Source organism: Rattus norvegicus, chromosome 10 (assembly GCF_036323735.1).
Source record: "Rattus norvegicus strain BN/NHsdMcwi chromosome 10, GRCr8, whole genome shotgun sequence".
NCBI classification, from domain to species: domain Eukaryota; kingdom Metazoa; phylum Chordata; class Mammalia; order Rodentia; family Muridae; genus Rattus; species Rattus norvegicus.
In genome coordinates, this window is record NC_086028.1 from 80,908,241 (window position 1) to 80,930,834 (window position 22,594).

The 22,594-nt window shown below is 40.9% G+C and overlaps 1 protein-coding gene across 21 annotated transcripts in view; it reads left to right on the plus strand.

Annotated features, from left to right (window-relative positions):
- Positions 1-22,594, plus strand: part of Spop (speckle type BTB/POZ protein) — an 80,892-nt gene that overhangs the window by 53,351 nt on the left and 4,947 nt on the right. For 20 of the 21 annotated variants that reach the window (XM_039085596.2, XM_039085592.2, XM_063268721.1 and 17 more), the window contains 7 exons: positions 5,468-5,611; positions 6,139-6,260; positions 9,174-9,325; positions 9,422-9,549; positions 16,471-16,648; positions 19,839-19,894; positions 20,417-20,539. In XM_039085596.2, the coding sequence (XP_038941524.1) occupies positions 5,534-5,611; positions 6,139-6,260; positions 9,174-9,325; positions 9,422-9,549; positions 16,471-16,648; positions 19,839-19,894; positions 20,417-20,539 (837 nt within the window). In that variant the 5' untranslated portion in view covers positions 5,468-5,533. Of the gene's footprint in view, positions 1-5,467; positions 5,612-6,138; positions 6,261-9,173; positions 9,326-9,421; positions 9,550-16,470; positions 16,649-19,838; positions 19,895-20,416; positions 20,540-22,594 lie in introns of those variants that run through there. The other variant, XM_063268725.1, reaches the window with a different exon arrangement.

Here is a 22,594-nt window from a genome sequence, read left to right on the forward strand (position 1 = left end):
TTTATTGATCTCTTTTCAATAAACCATCCTTTTTCAAAAAAAATGGTTAATGGTTTCAGGGTCGTATACCAGTGCTAGGAGACATCCCATCATAGATGGCAATTAGCTTGTAATACTGTATCCAGTAATAGAGTTGAGAGGAGTATGTTAAAGTAGTTTGTCTGTGTAGTCCAGGAACGTCTTTCCTTACTGGTCAGGATTTTGTAGAGTCAGCAGAAAAATAATATGGTGGTATACAAAGGTTTTCTCAACTTAGAGTCAGTGCAGTAGCATTTGGAAATCTTGGGAAAGGAAACTTACTTTTTCATTAAAGAACTTGGATGGTCATGTCTTAACATGTTTGAAGCTGTGAAGAATATATTTTGGCTCAAGTTGTCTCTTGCAAACATTCTCAAAAGAATGACCCTCAAATAGGTCTCTTCTTCCCAAGATTGTTTTTGCTGAGCTTCTGCAGCACTTGGCGTGAAGTACTGTAGAGTTCATGCAGTACCAGGTTACTTTGCTGATGAACACTTTGCCCATGGTGCTCACTGTGAGTGAAATTAATTAAACTTCTGCCATTGCAGTCAATTTCTCTCCCAGCAGGCTGTGTGGTTAGAGCCTCTCCAGCTGAGACTGAGTCTCCAGTTCTCCTAGGTGCTGGGTTGGATATTGAGATAATAAGCAGTTTGGTTTGTTTGTTTGGGTTTTTCAGACAAAGACTTGGTTATAAAGCAAATCAAACACAAAAAGGGAGAAAAATGGCCAAGACCAAAATAGTATTTCTTTTAAAATTCTTTTTATTTTAATTTTTAAAATAATAAAGTAGCCACTCAAACAAATACTTGCCAAACCCCAACAAAATAGCTGTCTTTATTACCAGTTATAACGGAGAATATCCAGAGGGAAGAAACTAATGAATTAATAGAATGTCACTTAAAAAATATGTCCTTTTCCTAGACTTTTAAATTTTGTACTTGTTGAAGCAATGGGTATTGAACCCAGCAAACACGCTACTACTCAGCTGCATCTCCAGCCCTGAAAGCCGTTAGATGGATGTGAAAGTTAAAAAATCAAAGACCTTCAAAATAAGTTTAAATCAGTGTTTTGTGATGACTCAAAGTGGAGTGGAGCCTTCAACACATGCCTCAGGAGCCAGGTTTTAAGCTCTTAACTCATGTCTTAAATTCACTTCTTCATTGCTGCACTGCCCAGAAGTAGGCGATCTGAAGCTTCATACCAGGCAGCAGTGGTAACTGGGATTTGTAAAAGTGCCTGAGGTGTATTCCTTGTTACTAGACGAACGAGCCTGTGAAACCAGGTCTGATGACCTGAACAAGCAGGTGAATGCAGCGTTTTGAAAGATTAAATGAAACAGTATGCCATGTATATATGACACTTAACTTCATCTGTGATGGCAAATGATGCTTTAGTTATAAATGTTTCTAGGGTAGTGTTTATGGCCAGTGGAACATTTAATTACATTTATTATTTGTTATCCAGTATATTTATTCTGGATAGGTACAAATATATCTTATTAATCCTGTCAATGCTATCTTAAGCAACTGTGTGTGAGTTGAATTGTTTTTGGATGATTTTGCCCTTACTCGTTTATACCATCCCCCACCAGGATTTGAAGCAGACTGAAAAATATACTTGGGAGACAGCTTAGTCAGTAAACACGCATGTAAACATAAAGGCCTGAGTTCTGATCCCAGGCACCCATGAAAAACCATGGATGGTGGATGGTGGTCTGTAATCTCAGCACTGTGGAGGCACAGACAAGAGGATCCCTGGAGCTTAGGGATTCTGGACAGCTAGCCCAGCTGAATTTCTGAGTTCTAGTTTCCCGGAGACATCCTGTCTCAAAAAAATAAGGTGGAGAGCCATAGAAGAAGACACCCTGTCACATGTTGGTGTACACACACTCACATACCACACAGTAGAAGCTCAGCTGGTGGTGGTGGCTCACGCCTTTAATCCCAGCACTTGAGAGGCAGAGGCAGGAGAATTTCTGTGAGTTCAGGCCCGCCTGGTCTACAGAGTGAATTCCAGGATAGCCATGATGGCTACACACAGAGAAACACTGTTTCAACAAACAAACTATAGACAGAAAGACAGACAGATAGATAAAATAGCCTCATGAATTATAGCAAAGAGACAAAATACATGAAATTGAAACTAACGTAGAGTGAATGTGTAATTACATAGAAAGCAGCACTTACAGAGCAGGAGTATAAACATGTCATTTTAGGAAATGAGTCAGAAAAACTTGTCTTGTAGCTTCCAAGTAGCCAGGCCAAAAGGACAGACAGCGCCATATTGGTGAGATAGCCTAGTAAGTAAAGCACTTCCTCACCATGCAAGCCTGACTACCTGAATTGAGCCCTGAAGTCTATGTAAAAAGGAGAAGAGAAGACTAATGCTAAAGAGTAAAGAGTTGTCCTATAACTTCCACATGCATAGCATGGCATGTGCTTACACACACATACACATGTGTGCATGTGTACACATACTGTCATCATTTTAAAAATTATTTAAGTCAAACAGTTTGACTTAAATAAAAGAATAGTAGGTACTCAAGCAGCTGTTCTCTCTAAGATTTGTATTGTTTTATTTGCTTTCTATCATCCTTATTTTCAAGTAAATATCAGAGGGCTTGGAGAGATTGCTCAGTGATTAGTACTATAGGCTGCTCTTTCAGAGGACCCGGGTTCAATTTGCTGCACCCACATAGCAACTGTCATAACTCCGGCTCCAAGGTTTTTTTCAGGCTTTCTTGGGCACTAGGCACATATATGCACACATACATATATAAGGCAAAATACCTATATACATAAAATAAAAATCTTTAAGAACAAAAACATGAGAGATGAAGTTTAAATGTCTTCTCTTCTAACCTCATTTTTCCTGGTAACAGCTTGCCATGTTTTTGTTATTCTCCTTTTCCTTCTCCAGCATTCATTTATCTGTACCAGTTCTTATATTTGCAGAAATAATGTACCACAGTGTGTTTGATGACTGTGCTGTAACAGATCTAGTTGTTATTTTAAATCCTAAAATAGTTTGGAAATAACCCAGTTTACTTACCTGTTCCTTACTAAAGTGTTTTTGGTTTCTTTCTAGCTTTTTACTGTTACAATATCACATCAGTACTCTAGTCTATCTTGTGCATAAGTGCAGAATTTCTCTAGGGTAGTGGTTCTTACTGTGGTTGCAGGACTAGCACAGCAGGATTACTGGAGACCTTGCTAGAAATGCAGTCTCTTGGGCCCATCCCAAATTGCTGAATCAGAAGCTTGGGGTAGGATCAATACTCTTAAGAGGTAATTCTGTTGCCTTCCAAACTTGGCAATCCCTGCTGTAGTATTCATTCTGTTCAAAGTGGGAGTGCTAAGTTCTCTGGTATGTATACTTTAAACTTTGCTAGATAGGACCAAATTATTACACGCATAGTATAATTCTTGATCTACTGTCTCACCAATGTCGTGAGAATGTCTTTGTCTGTCCTATATCTCTGCAACTTTGCCTCCTTTGACTTAGTTTATTTATTTGTTTTCTTGCTTGCTTGCTTGCTTGCTTGCTTATTTTTAGAGACAAGGTCTCATTGTTTAGTCATGGCTGGTCTAGAACTCTCTATATTGACCAAGTTAGCCTTGAACTCACTGAGATCTGCTGCTTCTGACTCCCAAATGCTAGGATTCAGGTATATATGAGCATACCTGGCCTAACTTAACATTTTTAATACTTTTGTTACATTTACTTAATTTTGTGGGGATGTCATGCATATGCCACAGCACACACATGTGGTCTGAGGACAATTTGTAGGGCTTGGTTCTTTCCATCCCAAATAGTTGAATTAGAAGCTTGTGGTTAGGATCAGTTCACTTTGTAGATTCTAGGCCACAAAAAACTCAGGCCAGTAGGCTTGGTGGCAAGCACCTTTTTCTGCAGAGCCATTATGCTGGCCCATGACTTAAATTTTTAAAGATAATTTGAATTGAATTTTATTTGTTAGTGGTGCATCCCATCAAGGTGTGTAGCAGCTATTGGAAAGGGGCTTGGGGCCATAAGAAAGATATAAAGGGACTTGGAAATATTTGTGAGATTTGATACTGTTGAAATGATTGATTGCCATAAGAATGTAAATTGAGAAAATGATTGAGAATTAAACTATAGGGAGTGATAGCGAACAAAGAAAGTCCAATAAAAAAAATTTGAGGAAGACCACATGTGGCACTCACTTTTCATACCAATACTCCGAAGGCAGAGGGAGGTGAGAAGAAAGAAAGAGAAGTAGAGATTGAGGAGTTATTAGCAAAGAAAGCAAGAAAAATGTAGAAAGTCAGGTGAAAAATTGACTTGATGTTGCAGAGAAAGGAACACATCTAAAGAGGTGTGAAAACGCTGCCCTTTAAGAGAGCAGCTGGCAGAGGAGTGGAACAGAAGGCTGTTCTTAAGTTTGCAGGAAGGTACAGGAGACAAGAAAATTGGAGGGTAGGTTATCAAGGTCATTTTCAACAGGAGTAGAGCGTTTGTGTCCTAAGAGCAGGTTCTGGTGGTAAGGAGATATCTAGTATTAACCATGTTATCTGTTTGTCAAGTAGCTTTTTAGAAATCTGCTTTAATATATCCTTTAAAAGTTTGTTTTGTTTTTCCAGATAGGGTTTCACTGTGTAGCCTTGGCTATGCTGAAGTTCACCCTGTAGACCAGGCTGGCCTTGAACTCACAGAGATCTGCCTATTTCCGTTTCCCAAGTATTGGGATTAAAGGTGTGCACCACTGTACCCAGCTAAGCTTGTCTTTTTTGTTGTTGTTTTATTTCACTCTGTAGCATATGTTGACTTGATACTGGCTGTGTAGACTGAGTTGGCCTCAAATTCAAGAGACCCACCAGCCTTTGTTTCCAGAGTGCTAGGATGAAAGATGTGTGTGCCACCGTGCCCAGCTGTTTTGTTTTGGTTTTTTGGTTTTTTGGTTGTTTTTTTTTTTTTAAGATAATGTTGAACGTTATGCATAAGGGCAAGGCACAGTAATGGGATTTTATTTATTCAGTTCATTCATTTGTTTGAGTAGGGTTTCATGTAACACTGGCTGGCCTGGAACTTGCTGTGCAGTGCTCTGATTCACAGAGATCCACCTTAGTCTGCCTCCTGAGTGCTAGGATTAGAGGATTAGAGGTGTAAGCCACCATGCCTGGACAATAATGTAATTTTGCCCAGGAGACTACATGGTCTTCTCTGAAGTTAATTTTTAAATCAGGATAGAACATTTCAACGGGCCACAGAGTTTCCAGTCTCTTCGAAGATTAATCAAATTATAGCATAGTAGAGGGAAAGAAGAGATAGGGTGGCCTGGGAGAACTGGAGGGAGGGAGATGCAGCTGGTATGGATTATATGAGAGCATAATTTAAAAATTGAGATTTAACATCAATTTCTTTAAAAAAAAAAAAGTCTAATAAGTCTTTAATTATTGGATCTTACCAGGGTGAAGAAAGACCAGAAATCTTTGCCCCCTGACTTTGGAGACCCAGTTTAACCTTCAAACTGGCGATGTCAAGGGTTCCAAGTCCTCCACCTCCGGCAGAAATGTCGAGTGGTCCTGTTGCTGAGAGCTGGTGCTATACACAGGTAAGGTCAGGTTTCTCTCCTGGGCAAAAGCAGCACAGTCACTTTCTAACCTGAGTTTCCTGGTTTCTTGTTGGCCTTGTTGGCCTTGTTTTTCTGACAGAATCTGAATCCCCAAGGCCAGTGGTTTTCCATGGCAGTTGAAGGGGAACCTTGGGCTAGATCCTTTGCCTCCTCCTGATAGGGTGTGTTCTAAAGCTTGGAGCAGTGTTTGAGATCCACAGCCCCAGGAATGGCATCAGTCTCAATTACAGGCTCTTTAGGGCTGCAGAGCCTTAGACTTCCCCTGCCCTGCTCATGTTTTGTTATTACCGTTGTTCTTTCCATGACTGGGGTTTTCTCACTTACAGCCAGTGTTTTCAGAAGTTGAAAAGGTTAAAAACCAGTAGGTCACTGAGATTTCTTTAATTTCTTTTAATAAACTGATGTCTTCCTGTGGGGATAAGGGAAGGATGTTTGTCTGATTTTTCAGCCTGTTTTTCCAGGTTGCCCACATCCTATTTAATGCCTTCCTAATTTTCTATCAACAGATCAAGGTAGTGAAGTTCTCCTACATGTGGACCATCAATAACTTTAGTTTTTGCCGGGAGGAAATGGGTGAAGTCATAAAAAGTTCAACTTTTTCATCAGGAGCCAATGATAAGCTGAAATGGTGAGGAAGAACACCTCTAGTTGTACACATTTTCTATAAGTTACCTGCTTGCTTGGTTTGAAGAGGATATGGACAGGATGTAACTTCTTACGGGCAGGGACCTTCCTTTCTTATTTCCGTTGCTTAGAATAGTTGCAGAAGCGACAGGTACTCAAGAACAAATGGTTGAAATAATTTAATGAGTTTAGTATAATTTGTCAAACTCAAATTGTATAGGGTAATGTAAATGAATAAAGAGAGCGATGTTACCTGAAGATCCAAGTTTGATCCCTGGGGCCCACATCGTACAAGGAAAAGAACTGGTTTCTGTAAGTCGTCCTTTGACCTCCACTGCCATGGCATGGATGGATACACTTGTGGACACCCAAAAGAATGAATAACTATAATTTAAATGTTTTAAAGGCTGGACATGTAGCTCAGCAGCAGAGTGCTCACCTAGCATGTATGAGTTCTCGGCACTGCCGTAAGTATACTAAGGACTGGCAGCCACCCTGCTCTGGCTGGCCAGAGCTCTGTGTGGAGAAGGGACTGCCACCATCAGATTTTCTGCTTTGGTTTGTTTTTTTGTTGTTGTTGTTTTTTTTTTTTTTTTTTTTTTTTCAAGAAAAGCAAAAGTCTAATTTTTGTGACTTTGTTTGTTTTGAGATGTGGTCTCACTATGGTTTTGGCTGGCCTGAAACTCAACATGTAGACCAGACTGACTTTGAACTCAAAAAGATCCACCTGCCTCTGCTTCCTGAGTGCTGAGATTTAAAGGTGTGTGTCATCACATCTAGCAATACAGCCAAGTTTTTTTTTAACTTGAAATCTTGACTTTTAAGTTTTTCTGCACACATATAAAGACTTAGACTCCATCCCCAGAGCTCATAAATGCAGTGTGGAGGCAGATACCTGAATCCCATTGCTCAGAGGCAGAGGTTTCCACCTCTCACGAGTTTAAGGGTAGGCAGGGTAGGCTGGGTGTGCTGTGTATGCTGGCGCATGCCTTTCATCCCCACACTGGAAAGGTGGACTTGTGGGGAACAGGTGGATCTCTGGATTCAAGGCCAGCCTGGTCTGTATAGCAAGTTTCAGGGTAGCCTGGGTTATATAATGAGACTCTTTCTCAAAAAGGAGAACAGGGCAGTGGTTCAAGGTCACCCTTACTATATAGGGAGTTTGAGGCCAGCCTGAACCACATAAGATCCTGTCTTAAATAATAATAGCTTACTTTTAAACAATAAAGCAGATTTCATTGGCTTTGTAACTGGCAGGGTAGAGATAAGCTTCTTCCAGGAGACATATTTATTACATTGCAGACCTCATTTTCATGTCTTAAATGTAGCTTCCTGTGCTTGAAGTAACAATGGGTATATCTACCACATGCCAACAAGTCTTCGAGCTTCCTCTGAATTGGCTGTATAATCCAGTGTGTGTTGTTCACGCACTGAGTGGGTTAAGTCTAGGATCTCTGATGTAGTGCCTAATGCCAGGTGAATATGATGTGGGAGTGAGGATTAATGCCTTCTAAACCAAGTATCATCTGGAGGTATAGGAGCAGGTGGTTAAGGCTGCAGCCATATGTCCCCAGCAAAGATCAAAATATTTTGTCTCTGAACCACCACTTTGATCTCCGATAACCCATTGAAAAGTTCATTAATTTAATATTTGTTGACTTTTGTACATTAAGTAGCAGACTATATACTGAGCGAAATGTTTGTTCTAGGCATGTATCTAAATCTCCCTAGCATCGTGTACAGTGATATATATAGCAGCTGTACTCCCTAGAGAGGCACTGGATGAGACCACCTGTTTGAGAGACGTGGCACAACCTCGGCAAGGCCTGAAGATACACGTGACTTGTGTTCTGTGGTGGCAGAGCAGTGTCTGAGCTGCATGCATTTTAGCTAATGACATTTACAATTTAACTCAGTTGAACCTGTTAAGTTCTGTGTCTAGATTCTGTTTTGAATCATCCTTAACAGATTGGCATCTCAAACTCTTATTTAGAAGCCAAACTTGGAACATTCCCCGATAGAATAAGTTTTACTTTTATCTGTGCTTCTTCCACAATGCCTCTGTTATTTTAAATCTTAAAGGATAATTGCTGGGGGTTAGAGGTGTGGTTCAACAGGTAAGAATACTTGCTGTTTTTGAAAAGGATCTGAGTTTAGTTCCTAGAACACACATTGAATAACTTATAACTCCTTGACTCCAGCTCTGGAGGGATCCCATGTCTTTGTCTCCACAGGTGTGTCATACATACATACACACACACACACACACACACACACACACACACACACACACACACACACCTACAAAGGTATGTATCAGCCAGGTGTGATAACACATGTCTTTAATCCCAACACTTGAGAAGGAGAAACAGGGAAACAGGCAGATCTTTGTGAGTTCAAGGCCAGCCTGGTTTACACAGTGAGTTCTAGGAGAGCCAAGGTTATTTACACAGAGAAACCCTGCCTTGAAAAACAAAGAATATGTATCATGTGCATACTTTTCCAGAATACATTTTTCTCCCACAGTGTTACTGAAAGGCTCTTTGACTTAAAAAAAATTAAAGGGCTACCTTTTCTGAGTTTGAAGAATGAAAAACAGACTAGTCTTAAATACTCTAAATATTTTAGGGTGAGACAGGTTAATGAATTGGCAATTATTAAAGAAATGGCAGAGAAGTAAGGGATTAAATGCTCCTTGATTCTTGTCTGTTTTTTAAAAGTTGGTCCAAATGGTGTAGAAAAGTTGTTTTCGATTCTTTTAAGTCAGTCTCCTGGTGAGGAGCTAAGAGTTTAAAAAAGCAAAACCTAACAACAGCATCAACAGAAACAAATCTTCCTCTCCGGATTCTGATGTCCATGCTAGGCTGCAGGAGCCACAAGGGTTCTTTTGATGCACATCTCTTTGTGTGGTGAGCAGGTGTTTGCGAGTAAACCCGAAGGGGCTGGATGAGGAAAGCAAAGATTACCTGTCGCTCTACCTGTTGTTGGTCAGCTGTCCAAAGAGTGAGGTTCGGGCCAAGTTCAAGTTCTCCATCCTGAATGCCAAGGGAGAAGAAACCAAAGCTATGGGTAAATGTTCTCTTCTTCACATCAGTCCCACCATACACTGATACGCTGTGGATTGGGCCGGTCTTTGTGTAACTAAGTATGACTTTTCTATCCCAGAGAGCCAGCGAGCTTATAGGTTCGTGCAAGGCAAAGACTGGGGATTCAAAAAATTCATCCGTAGAGATTTTCTCTTGGACGAGGCCAATGGACTTCTCCCTGATGACAAGCTCACCCTCTTCTGCGAGGTGAGTCCTTTTGCCCGGCTTTGAGACTTGCAATTCCCTGACCTGATGTGTATTGGTAGACTTAATTGTATTGTGTCAAAGATGTGGAATGAGAAAAATCCCCCAGGGAAGTGGTTCTGTACAAATGTTATTTATGTGACTGATTGAACTGCCTTATGATTTCAAGGTTGCTGGGCACCTGAGCTCCCCACTTGTTACTGTTCATACGAACAAAGATTGTATCTGTCAGTTTTCAGTTGCTTAAGTCAGGATCCTCACTTTAAAAAAAAACAACCTTGTGGGCTTTTTCACATAGTGTTTGGAAGGTCGGACACTTGAAGCTGAGCAGTGGCCAGCAACTGCGACTTGGTATCTGTTGCTTAAACTTCCTGGCCCCTTCTAAGGACGGGTTTGGGTGTGTTGAACTACTGCTTGCTCTCCTCTTTTGCTCTTTGGATTCAGTGGCTCTTTGCAGGAGTTGAGTGTACATGGTTTGTCTTGCTGGACTCAGTACAACATTGGAAGGTGAATGACCACTTCTTCTAGGGTGAAAGCTGTGGAAACGTGAGGCTTAGAGGGGAGGAAGTAGATGTTATCAGACCAAAAGGTCAGTCTCTCTCGCCAGAGGCCTAAGAGCCTTTGGAGAAGCTTAGAAAACTTCCTTGGTCCCAGATCTAATTGAGAGGGGATTCTTAATATGGCAGTACTGAATATGCAGTAGCCATTTTATGCAGAGGGGTACTGAATATGGCAGTAGCCATTTTATGCCACTTTCCATACAATTAGAAATGCAGCTTGGGTAAATAAATACAAGTTCTATCCTGTAAACTAGAATGTTAGTTCCTGTATATCTCATAGGCAGGGAACCGCTTCCTGAGAGTGAGGCACCTAAGCACCGTGCTTTTCAGGAGGCAGAGTCCAGGCCAAGAGTCCCAGCTGCCACCTCTACATTGTGAGTTAATGACCTTTCTAAAGGCATATCACACCGTGCAGTCCAGGAGCTTGTCCCTCTTGTGAAAGAAGCACGGCCAGCAGTAACAGGCTTGTGGATGGTAACAGACACTGCTAACGTTTAGAAAGCTTTGCACACTGAAAAGGTAAAATTTAGTTTGCATACTAGCCATCCTCTCTCCGTTTTAATTGCAGAGTAACTGCATGAAGTGGTGGTGTATCAGCATCTACTTAAGTGTATGAAATGTGGCGGTTGTTTTATGTTTAATGAACTTGAAATGTGAGCTTCATGTTAGTCTTATTAGTTGCAAGTCACCCACATTTAGCTCAATGGAGCAATGGAATATTATATGGCTTGGTTTGAGGACTGCTGTCGTATAAATAGCATCAGTTTCGATCTTTGCCTGTTACCTGTCCTAGGGATTTGTGGGGTGTTTGTTTGTTTGTTTGTTTGTTTGTTTGTTTACAGGAGGTTTCTCTGTAGCTCAGGATGAGCTCAAGCTCACTACTGTCTTCCTGCTTAGCCTCCTAAGTGCTGAAGACTTGTGTTCCAGGAAAAATTTTAAGACAGTGGAAAATTCTAATTTTGTTGGAAATGAAAGATAGTCTTCAAGCCTCTGTGAAGCGAATCTTCTCTAAAGATCACCTTTGGCAATGCTGCAACTTATATTGTAGCATTTGTGGGTCTGCTGTGGGCCAGTGCTTTTCTCATGTGCCCCTTCCTGTTTCCCCACACTGTTCTAGCTGCACTAACCCCTGGATTGTCACCATTTGGCCTGCCCTTACTTGGTTACTCTTATCCTATGGTTAGGTCTGAGGCTAAGTTCCAGCATCCTCTCTTCACTTCCCCATATGAAATTCTCTTAGGAGAAATCCTGTGGTTAAGTTTAGCTTTGCCTTACTGACTTAGAAGGGAAGTGAGATGACACATTGGAGATGAGGAGATGTTGAACAGGGAAACGTCTGCTGAGTTCTGCTGATGCCGTGCTTTCTCACCATAGAACCAGGTGTGCCATCTGTTCACTCACACTTCCCAGTTGGCCACAGGTGCCGAGTGTTGCTTCTCGTACTTGGTCTTGTGCCTAGTGAGACTCGTTCCTGTTCCAAGGCTCTCTGTGGACTTAGTAGCATTCAACACTGCAAGACGGTTGCGTGGGGGTGTGTATTGGATGTGTGGGTTTTTAAAATGTCTGCAATTCATCCAAGTTCTTAGCACTTTTCACAGCTAAACCTTTTCCATTTAAGTCCTGTTCCTTTGACCTGTTTTCCCCTATATCAGCGGATATTTATAAACAAGTTTATTTTAATTCATGTTTATATTTTATTTTCTATTTTACTTATTTTCTAATTAGGGGTTTTCACAAAAGGATATCCACATGGAAATTTAGTTGCAAATGCCCACTGTGCTAGGCTGTGCCTAGATACTTCTGTCTGAGTGCGGCTGCTTCAAGGATCCTGGTGCACCCAGCAGTCCTAAGGGAACCCTGAAGTTAAGGACTGAGGCCCACGCATGTGTTCATTTGGCCTTTATCTCAGTGGTGTTACTGCTACTGAACATTTCAGTTAGATTATAAACTGAGTGTACCAGTGGGTGGGCTTGTTTTTAATGTGCCACACAGGGTTCATTTTTAGATCTCTGTGATTTTTGTCTATTAGGAAATATGTCAATCCTTCCAAATTGATTTTGTTTCATTAACAGACTTAGAAGTGATTTCTAAGCATTTCTTGTATCATCCCTTATCACAGTCTTTAGAACTCAGATCTGTTTTCCTCATTTCTTGTTATACAGAGAGAAAGTAGTATCTTGGGAGGTCAGGTAATTTTTCCTAACGTTGTCCAGCAAATTCATGTCAAGGCCATGTCAGTTCTTCATTTCCCACTTCTTGCCTGTTGAATTCAGGGAAACTGAATGCCATTCAGTTAAGAGAGCAAGGGCTCTCCCAAGTTTTCTTAACAGAGAATTTACTTTGGTAATGAAAGGGAGGACATAAAAAGCATGTTTAAATTATATTTTTAATTTCCTCCTTAATAATTTGGGCCATAGAAAAGCTTCGTAAAAATGTTCAGCTTCCGTTAACCCTTTCTAGTTACTTATATTGAGAACTAATACTCGTTAGCAGTGAAGATGTGTGGATTTCCCCTTCATGGCCTATGAAGGTCAGAGAGTTCCCTTTGTAAGGTGGTATTAAAATGAAGTAGGAAGGGGTTAGGGATTCAGCTCAGTGGTAGAGCACTTGCCTAGCAAGCTCAAGGCCCTGGGTTCGGTCCCCAGCTCCGAAAAAAAAGAACCAAAAAAAAAAAAAAATGAAGTAGGAAACACCATATGAAATACCACTTATAAAATAGCCAGACATTTATGCTTCTAAAACATAACTTTTCATTCTCATGCATAGAATATTCCTTTGACACTTGAGAATATGTATTTTTACTTAATTTTAAATAAATATGTCTTTTCTTTTTTTTCCTTTTATTAGTGAGTTGTTGGTATGCATTAGTTGCACTGTACAAAACAACCAGTTTGTTCTTGACCTATGAAGATGTTAGCTTGATATGCAGTGTCTTTGTAGGTTATAAACTATGTTGATAATAAGCACACATCCTCACTTGAAGGTAACCTGTGTGTGCTGTTCCCTCAACGATACCGTCTTCAGATTTACTTGGTTTTGAGCTTTATAAAACTCATAAGACATGGACTTTGGTCATTTAGGACTTGCTTTCTTTATATAATATTGTTTCTAAGATGTATACTTTGTATTATTATTATTATTATTTTTAGTGGGGGTGTTTTATGGTTGTACTGTTTTTTCTCTTACTGACATTCAGGTTGTTGCTGGTGTTGCTTTGAATGATGTGCTACACTATAAACAGTGTGGTGTTTTCTTATTTTTTCAATTTTTAAAATATTTTTCAATTTCTTTTTTTAATGCATAGGGGTACATTGTGACTTTCTTCAGACACACCGGAAGAGGGCATCTGATCCCACTACAGATGATTGTGAGCCACCATGTGGTTGCTGGGAATTGAACTCAGGGCCTCTGGAAGAGCTCTTAACCACTGAGCCTTCTCTCTAGCCCCTATTCTTTCAATTTTTAATTATTATATAGGCACTAGAGTATTTTTCATGGATTTTCCTTTTTACGGAGATGAGTGTACAAGATTTGGCAGTCCTTAGTTATTAATAGGTGCTGAATGTTTCTGTGGATTTCCTTCTTATGTGGGTGAATATACAATACTGGACAGCCTTAGTCATTCATGAAATTTCCTTTTAAAATAAATTTCCTGTTTTACAAAAGAGAAGTTGAAGCCAGGCATGTTAGCACATTCCTTTAATCCCATACTCAGCAAGCATAGGCAGGATCTCTGAATTTGAGGCCAGCCTGATCTACAGAGCCAGTTTCAAGACAGCCAGGGCTACACAGAGAAACCCTGTCTTTGAAAAACCAGAGGGGCGTGGGGTGGGGAAGAGAAGTTGACTTTAAAAGTGAGACCCTTGGGGCTGGAGAGATGGCTCAGTGGTTAAGAGCACCCAGCTGCTCTTCCAGAGGTCCTGAGTTCAATTCCCAGCAACCACATGGTGGCTCACAACCATCTGTAATGAGATCTGATGCCCTCTCCTGGCTTACAGGCATATATGCAGACAGAATACATAATAAATAAATATATAAATAAATTTAAAAAAATTAAATGTAAAAAACGAGACCCTCCTTAAGAAGTTGGAGCTTAGGAGATTATACAGCCTTCCTGAGACATTTTCATGCATTCATTTATAAGACGACATAAATGTCACAGACACGTCATCCTCACAGCTGCAGTTCTGAATGAGTCTCTGTAGTCAACTTTATAGGCATAAAAACATCTTTCGTTCTTCTCAAAATGGTCTCATTTTAGCATCATCATTTGCAGAGGAAAACAATCCCTCTCTAAGTTAAAAGTTTGGGCTCTGAAGACTCATTTGTGAGTGCCATTTAAAATTTATTTTTAATTAAGCGAACTTAATGTTGGTAAGAGGTGCCAGACATTCAGAGCTCTAGAGAATCCAGGCATCCATATATCTACAGAACAAGCCTGGCTCAGACCGTAAAGGTACATTCTCCTTCCTGCTGTGTCCCTGTCTGTGTCCAGAGAGAAGAATTGCCCTCCTGAGAGGTGTCATAGACTTTGGGCCCCACTCATTGCCAAGCATGTATCTAGCCAGCAGAAAGTCCACTGGTAACCATAGTTCATTTGAAACTCAGCTTAGCTTTTGCCAATTCATTTTACCCAGTCTACTCAATTGCTATTAAGTGTTAATGATTTTGGGCTCCTGTCAGCCTGGTTTAATTCAAACTAGAAACATAGTGCCAAAAGCTTTCTCTATTCCCTTCATTGGCCATCCCTGGGGATTCCTGCCTTTCCCTATGAGGAAGTTGGATTTAATTGGTCTTTTCCTTTTTTTTTTTTTTTAAATCAGTATTTAGAACTATAACTGGGAACAGACAACTTTCTCTTTTACTGTTAATATTCTATCAAAGAAATGAGGGTGCTAATTTGAGAAAACAGTTGAACCAAATTAGAAATCTTACAAAGGACAAAAGAGGATATCTGTGGGGTGGTTTGTGCTGGGTTCTGGGCTATTAAAATATTGTTTATAAACTGTTGCTGATAAATGTGCTCTAATGCTGAGCACATTCATAATTGATTAACTTGACTCCCTCCTTGTACAAGATCCTAACAGCTTGTTTTAAAGAAATGAGTACATTTCTTGACCTGGTAGTAAATATCTCACTCTTACAAGAAGGTAGTATAGGTCATTTCGATCAAGCATTAACTTTGCCTCTGGGTTTATGACTGCAGCTAAAGAATGACTTGCATCTTGAAGGTCAAAAGAAATCTGGGTCATCAAGGATGTTCTTAAACTGTCTTTCTCATCAGACTCTTAGCAGAGGAACAGGGAGTTGATTCTCGGGGCTTGAGTTCTGCTTAGACTTAACTTTTCTAACATGATGTGTGGTTGTAGGAGAAAAAGCTGCATGTTGTTGGGTGCATGGCTGCTTATTTTTTGTTTGGTGGCTAGCATATTTTATAATGTTAATGTGGTTTCTAAATCCTTGTAATTGATATCCTAACACCTGACTTTTCACAAACTCATCTCTAAATTTAGCTTGGTTTCTATCTAGATTGAACTAATTCAACTAGTTGATACATGCTACTGAAGGCAGAGTGGAAAGTTGGAGCTTTTCATGCAATTGGCACTATCGTTCTATTCCAGGCATGTGTAAACTGAAGTTAGTCATCTTGAATGTCATTGTCACAGATGATGGAGTTCAGGTGTAAAACTTACGGCATACTCACCCAGCTATCCCTACTGGAAGGCCTTTCTAGCTCAGTCCTTATGGGAATTGGCCCATCATATTCATTAATCAAATGTCTTTGAGAAATACCAGTTACTTACCTAGCTCTATAGAAACTATAATTTATCAGTGTTTCCCGACCTAACTGAAGTAAGTGAAATGGTTTAGAGTTTTTTGTTGTTTTTTTTTTTATTATTATTCTTTTTTTCGGAGCTGGGGACCGAACCCAGGGCCTTGTGCTTACTAGGCAAGTGCTCTACCACTGAGCTAAATCCCCAACCCCGGTTTAGAGTTTTATATGATGACTTCTACAGCGACTCTAATATGTAAGCTTTCTTTTAAGGTAGGAGAAGGGGAATACTTGAAATTTAGCATTTGTTCTTGTCAGTTTCTCCTTGGGAGCTGTGCTTGAGTTTGCAAGGGATGGGACTCATTAGAAACTGTAAGAGAACTTGTTCTGTGAGGCTGTCACTGTCCTAAGGTGTGGTATGAAAGGTGTGTTTGTGATAAATAGGGAGACAATTAAGCCAAAGGAGAAAGTCTTGATTTGTCGAGGTAATTTCAAGAAAATGTGGTATCTAAATATGTGTGGCACTAAGGTAGAAGTCCTCTCTCCACCTGCTGGTAACAAAAGCTTTGTTTCTGTCTCCCTATCTCACAGGTGAGTGTAGTCCAAGACTCTGTCAATATCTCTGGGCAGAACACTATGAACATGGTAAAGGTCCCTGAATGCCGGTTGGCTGACGAGTTAGGAGGGCTGTGGGAGAACTCTCGATTCACAGACTGCTGCTTGTGTGTGGCTGGCCAAGAATTCCAGGCTCACAAGGCTATCTTAGCAGGTTGGTGTTTATTCATGATTCACTTTATAATTTTGATTCAGTGGCTACCAAATTGCCTTTTGGAATAACTTCAACTTTTGAACTCTGTACCTAAATGCATTTTTAAAATTCATTTTCATTTTGGTGTTTTGAGATAGGGACTCACTTTACAGTTTATGTGGACCTAGAACTTATTGTTAGCTCAGACTGTCCTCAAACTTCAATTCTCAGCTCCCACCCCACTTCCAGTCCCCAATGCCGGAGTAATGGGTATATGCCACCATTCGGTATTTTATATTCTAAAATACCAAAAGTGCTACTCTTCATAAAAATGGCATTTCTGGTTTATCTCAAGTGGTCTTGGGTACTATTTCAAAAATATAAATGGTGGTCATACAAAGGTACTATATGTCTTTGCACTGGGAAAGTAGCTCTTGGAGTACCTAAGAGCAAGTAGTAGCTGCTAGCTGGGCTTTGGATGTGATAGAGAGCATTCTGTTCTGGGACTAAGTACTGTCAGGCTGACACCTAGGCCTCTCAGAATGGTGAAGCCATCCTTCCACTGTAACATACAAGAAGAACGGGACCGTGCTACTGAGGATCAGCTCTTGTTCGTCAGGTTCTTGATCTTTAAAACCAGAAAGACTCACCCCAAGGAAGAACTGAGCGAGGGCTGACTTCACCTTATAGAAAAGCAGAGCTGTAGCCACACACTGCTCTGCACACCATAGAACATGTCAGAGTATCAAGTGACTCTCCAAGTAAACGATTTCCCAAGGCTCCTCTGCTGAGATGTCTCACTCAGCTCCATCATTCTAAAGTACACACTTGAGATGAGCTCAGCCTGTCCCATGTGACAGCTTTCCTTTCTCTGCCTCAGCTAGGTGGTATTGTCAGTGCTGAAGGAAGGGAGTAACTTAGGCTAATATCTACCTGTATAGCGAGACCCTCAACATGCTTGCTTCCCCCAAGCCCTCCTCCCTTTTAATGTTTGTTTCTTGTTTGTGTATGTGGTACAAACATGTATTTGTGCATGTCTATGCAAGTACATGTACTTTGTATGTATGTGAGAGGTCAGAGGTTGAATGTCTTCTTTTGTGACTCTCTACTTTACTTTTTGACATAAAGCTCACTGTTTTTACACTACTGACTCACCAGTGAGGTCTAGGGATCCATTCGTATCCCTCCCGTGTCCTCACTTAGTTCAGGAGTTATGGATACATACCTGGTTATTAAGTGGGTGCTTGAGATCTGAACTCAGGTCCTTCTGCTTGTACAGCAAGCCCTTATCCTCTGAGCTGTCTCCTCAGCCTTCCTACCCACCCCATGTATCTTTCTGTAGATGTAGTCAGCTTCCTTTCCCCGCCCCCAACAGTAGATATTTCAGACTTCAGCCTTTCCTCTCTAACCTCCTCTAACTCCTAAAGGATACCCTTGCCTTCTATGACGCCCTTTTGTAAGAACAGCCTTGATGCCTGCTGTTGTCACCTGCCTTCTCATTGGCAAGGAGTTATTGCTCATCTGCAGAATCGATTGTTTTGAATACTTCGGCTCTCTGAACTTGTCCTGCCTTCCCAGAAACCTCGTTCTCTCAGTGTATGTGCTCCCTTTCTCCCCACACACTCTGAGGTAGCACATTCACTGTCTACTTCCTTTCCCCACAATGTCCTCAGTTCACCTCCTTGCCAGAAAAGCAATTTTCCAAAGTTAGATGAATGACCTGCTAGCTTCTAAGTTTGAGAGGCTCAATCATGTGCTAGTTGACTCCATGCTCCAGTTTTTTCTCAGGTCTTCAACTATCTTGTTCTTTCCCTTTATGGCTCAGAAAATCGAACCCTAGGCCCCATGTATGCTTGGCAAGCACTCCATCCCTGAGCTGTCGCTCCTGCTTGCTCCAGCTATTTCTACTGTGTGGCTTCCTCCCTCTCCCTCACCTGTCCCTTCAGACATCAGCCAGCCCTAAGGGTCTGCTTCAGTGTTCCCTCTGTTCTCTGGTGATTCTGTTCCCATTGCATCAGCTGCAGTCTGTCTACTGATGACTTTCTAAGCCCTGCCTGCTGATGTGCACCCCCTATATCGAAGTACCAGCTTGTAAGTACCGTATAGCCTATAACTCTTCTGAGATAAGAACATAGAGATAACCTTCTGAAATAGATTAAAATAATGATGTTCACATTTGAAATCTGAAAAAGTGAGGAGAAATTTCTGCTATATAACCCAGGCTGATCTCATGTGTAGAATTCTTCTGCCTTACAAGTAAACACTACTATGGCTGGTTAATTTAAAAAAGGGGGGAGGGGCTCAGAGGAAATGGTTAGAAAATGACAGGGCTAAAATTAGTTCTTTCTGACATAAACTACAGGCCAGAAGTCCCAGGTCCCTGCACCTTCCTACTCTTTCCATCGCTCTTCCACTCTTAGGTATTGGACTGGGAGTTTCAACCGGGACTCCAACCCTGATTTACTCAGAAACATGAAAACTTTTGAGTTCTTAGTCATTTTATTACTCTTCATGGTTGAAAGTAAATTGTGTGTGTGTGTGTGTGTGTGTGTGTGTGTGTGTGTGTGTGTGTGTGTGTGTTGTTTTCATAAGTGTTCATAGAATGTTCATGGACTCTGTTTCTTGATTTGTTTTCTTCATTCCCATTTCTAAAAGGAAAACCGAATTCTCCATAATGAAAGAAATTAAACGCTAAGGGAGATGGTTTTACCAAATACAGGGAGCTTTGAAGGGCCATAAACCATTATACTTAATCTAAGGTTTCTACAGCCTTTTGGGGACAGTACCACCTTCATTGAGAACACATAGCTGGAGGAAGAGACAGCTTACCAAAGGGCTCATCACCAAGTTGGCACATGCCATTGAGCCCACCTCTGGACCTTCTCATTCACTGTGTGGTCTCTCTAGAGGTGCCCTTGTTCCAGCCAGACAGCCAAGTAGTAGACCATAGGATACCTTCCTTCCGTTGGAATTTCAGTGTCTATACAGGTAGCCCATATGCCCTTGTTGTCCTACACAGATAAATAATTTCTGTAAAATGTAGATGATTAAAATAGAGCCAATGAATGTTTTGAAAGCATATGTTTTATAATTCTGATATGATTAGAGCATATCCTTGGAAATGGGATAGGAAGAACAAAGATCTTCATTATTACTGGGACAGTTGAGCAATTCCCACGTGATAACCTTATTGTTCCCTCTCATGTTGTAGCTCGGTCTCCAGTTTTCAGTGCCATGTTTGAACATGAAATGGAGGAGAGCAAAAAGGTGTGTACCCGGATGCATGTGCATCTTTTTAACCGGGTGATTAAAGTCAGACCTTACCACTCTGGCAGGCTTATTTTCCTAATTATCTTTCTCTTGCTGTGTTTTTTTTTTTTCTTGCTGTGTTATTAAAATACAGTTTCTTGAACAGACACCTTCTGAGAACAGAGAGGTGATCTGAAGTGTCCCAGGTGACGGAGACGTACTTGCTGAGCAGGTCATCTGAACAGTTTGGATTAAAGATACTAGAAAGTCCAGAGATTTAAAAAAAAACCAATCACACATTTTAGTAGTTGTTTTGTTACTGTTTGAGAAAATAAAGGTAGTATACAATGATGGGAGGAAAGCTACTGTAGTGAGTGAGAGAGGGGGGGGAGGGAGGGAGGGAGGAGGCATTTTCTACCCATGGTTTTAGGTTTAACTATACAAGTTTCTTTCTTCACCAGAACTTAAAATCATGAATATAGTTTAGGAATTTTGTTCTGTTAGGATGGTTCATTCTCATTTTTGGCTTTTCTGGCATAGAATCGGGTTGAAATTAACGATGTAGAACCTGAAGTTTTTAAGGAAATGATGTGCTTCATCTACACGGGGAAGGCACCAAACCTTGACAAAATGGCTGATGATTTGCTGGCAGCTGCTGACAAGGTAAGAACAGAAAAATAGTTCTAAGACCAGGTCTTATTGTGACCTCTTCAGTTTTGTGAAAGGGCGTATGTGTTAGTATGGGTGAAGTAAACATACATATATCTTAATTTAGGCAATACATTGTTCCAACACAGTAGTAACCTTTTGGTACTAAAAGTATCCTGCTCGATATGGTAAACTCTCAGGGTCACCTTAACTATGGAAAAGAAGAGTGTGTTTGATATTCACCCCTCTTCTTGTTCTACCTGAAATTTAACCCTGTCAAGAATTAAGTAAGTAGATGTGGTTTTTTAAATTTTATTTTTTGTGGGTTTTTTTTGTTGTTGTTGTTGTTTTGTTTTGTTTTGTTTTGTTTTGTTTTGTTTGAAACAGGGCTTTTCTGTGTAACCCTGACTTTCCTAGAACTCTCACTGTAAACTCAAAGGTCTGCCTACCTCTGCCCCTCACGGTGTGCACATCACCACCTGGCATTTGAGCTGTTATGTGGGTGCCTAGGATTAAGCTCAAGTTCTTTGGAAGAGCAACCAGTGTTCTTAATCACTAAGTCGTCTTTTCAGCCCCAAATAAATGTAATTTTGAGAGAGAAAATAGCCAGGTGGTAATGGTACACACTTTAATCCCAGAACTCAGGAAGCAGAGGCAGATAGATCTCTGTGAGTTGGAGGACAGCCTGGTCTACAGAGCTAGTTCCAAGGCAGCGAAGGCTACACAGAGGAACCCTGTCCTAATTAGGGTTAACCCGAAGCATTTTTCTCAAGAATCATGTCTGGCTAGAGGACCTGAGGACACAGTGGGAACTGACTTCCACTGTAAAGCTACATCAGCTGGAGCCCGGAGGCCACCTGTGTCCTGGGGCCTATGCAGTACCAGTTATAAGCTGGACGATGTGATTGACATTTGCCCTGTAGAAGTGTTCCTATATGTTGGGCAGGGGCAGTTGATGTAAACGGTTAGAAGAGCTTGCTTACTGCTGTCAACAGACCTCAGAGAAAGCAGATGCTGTGCTGGGAGCACTGCCTCTTTCTGTTGTGTTCTGAGTTCTGGTACTTTTCTAAAGAAAAAGTTCCTATAACCAAGAGCACCAGAGCCTCTCTAGAGTTTGTTCTGGAAAATTGACTTCTTCTAAGGACAGAAGATGGTGCCTAAATACACAACAGAGGTTTTCTGTGTTGGTCAGCATTTTGGAGCATATAGACCAGACCCAATTGTTTCTGTTGGTGAGGATTGAGAGAGTAACTCTATTCTTACTGCCTTTTAAGACTTGACTAATAGTTAGCAACGTGAAAATGCCACACTCGGGGCTGGGGAGTTAGTTCAGTGGTAGAGCGCTTGCCTAGCAAGCGCAAGGCCCTGGGTTCGGTCCCCAGCTCCGAAAAAAAAAAAAAGAAAAAAAAAAAAAAGAAAATGCCACACTCTTCCAGTCAGCCTCGTTTCTGACTAGGAGAAACTTAGTTTCATTAAAAGCAATAAGAAAGTATTAACCTTCAGCTGTGTAGAATTAGCACTGCCCACTGCTCATTTTATTTGAGACTGGGGCTTGCTCTATAGCCCAGGCTGACTTTTGACCTCACAGTCATCCTGCTTAGGTCCTGAGTATTAGGGGTTAGCTGTGTGTGCCCAAGCCTGTCTCATAGAGTAGCTGTGGTTCTGTCTGACCTGCCGCTAGTATCCAGTGAAGTAGTCATTTGTGCTTATACATCTCAGGTCTGTATTCTCTTATCTTTGAAGTCATATAAGGGTGATGAGTACTGTAAAGAAAGTTCATATTTTAGACAAAAATACTGAGGATCAAAGCTTTACATCCTTAGAACTGAAGTTAGAACTTCTGTATCTCTGGGTTTTCATCAGGTCAGGGAGCAAGGGAATCAGGCTGAACTGCTGCTCGAGGGTGGAGTTTTCAGTGCACCATGTTTCCTTCTGATTTTAAAAAAGAAAGTAGTTGAGTCCAGCAGTCCTATAAATGTATGAATGAGAAGTCGCCAGGTGGTGGTGGCAGACACCTTTAATCCTAGCACTGAGGAGGCAGAGATAAGCAGTAGGTGAGTTTGAGGCCAG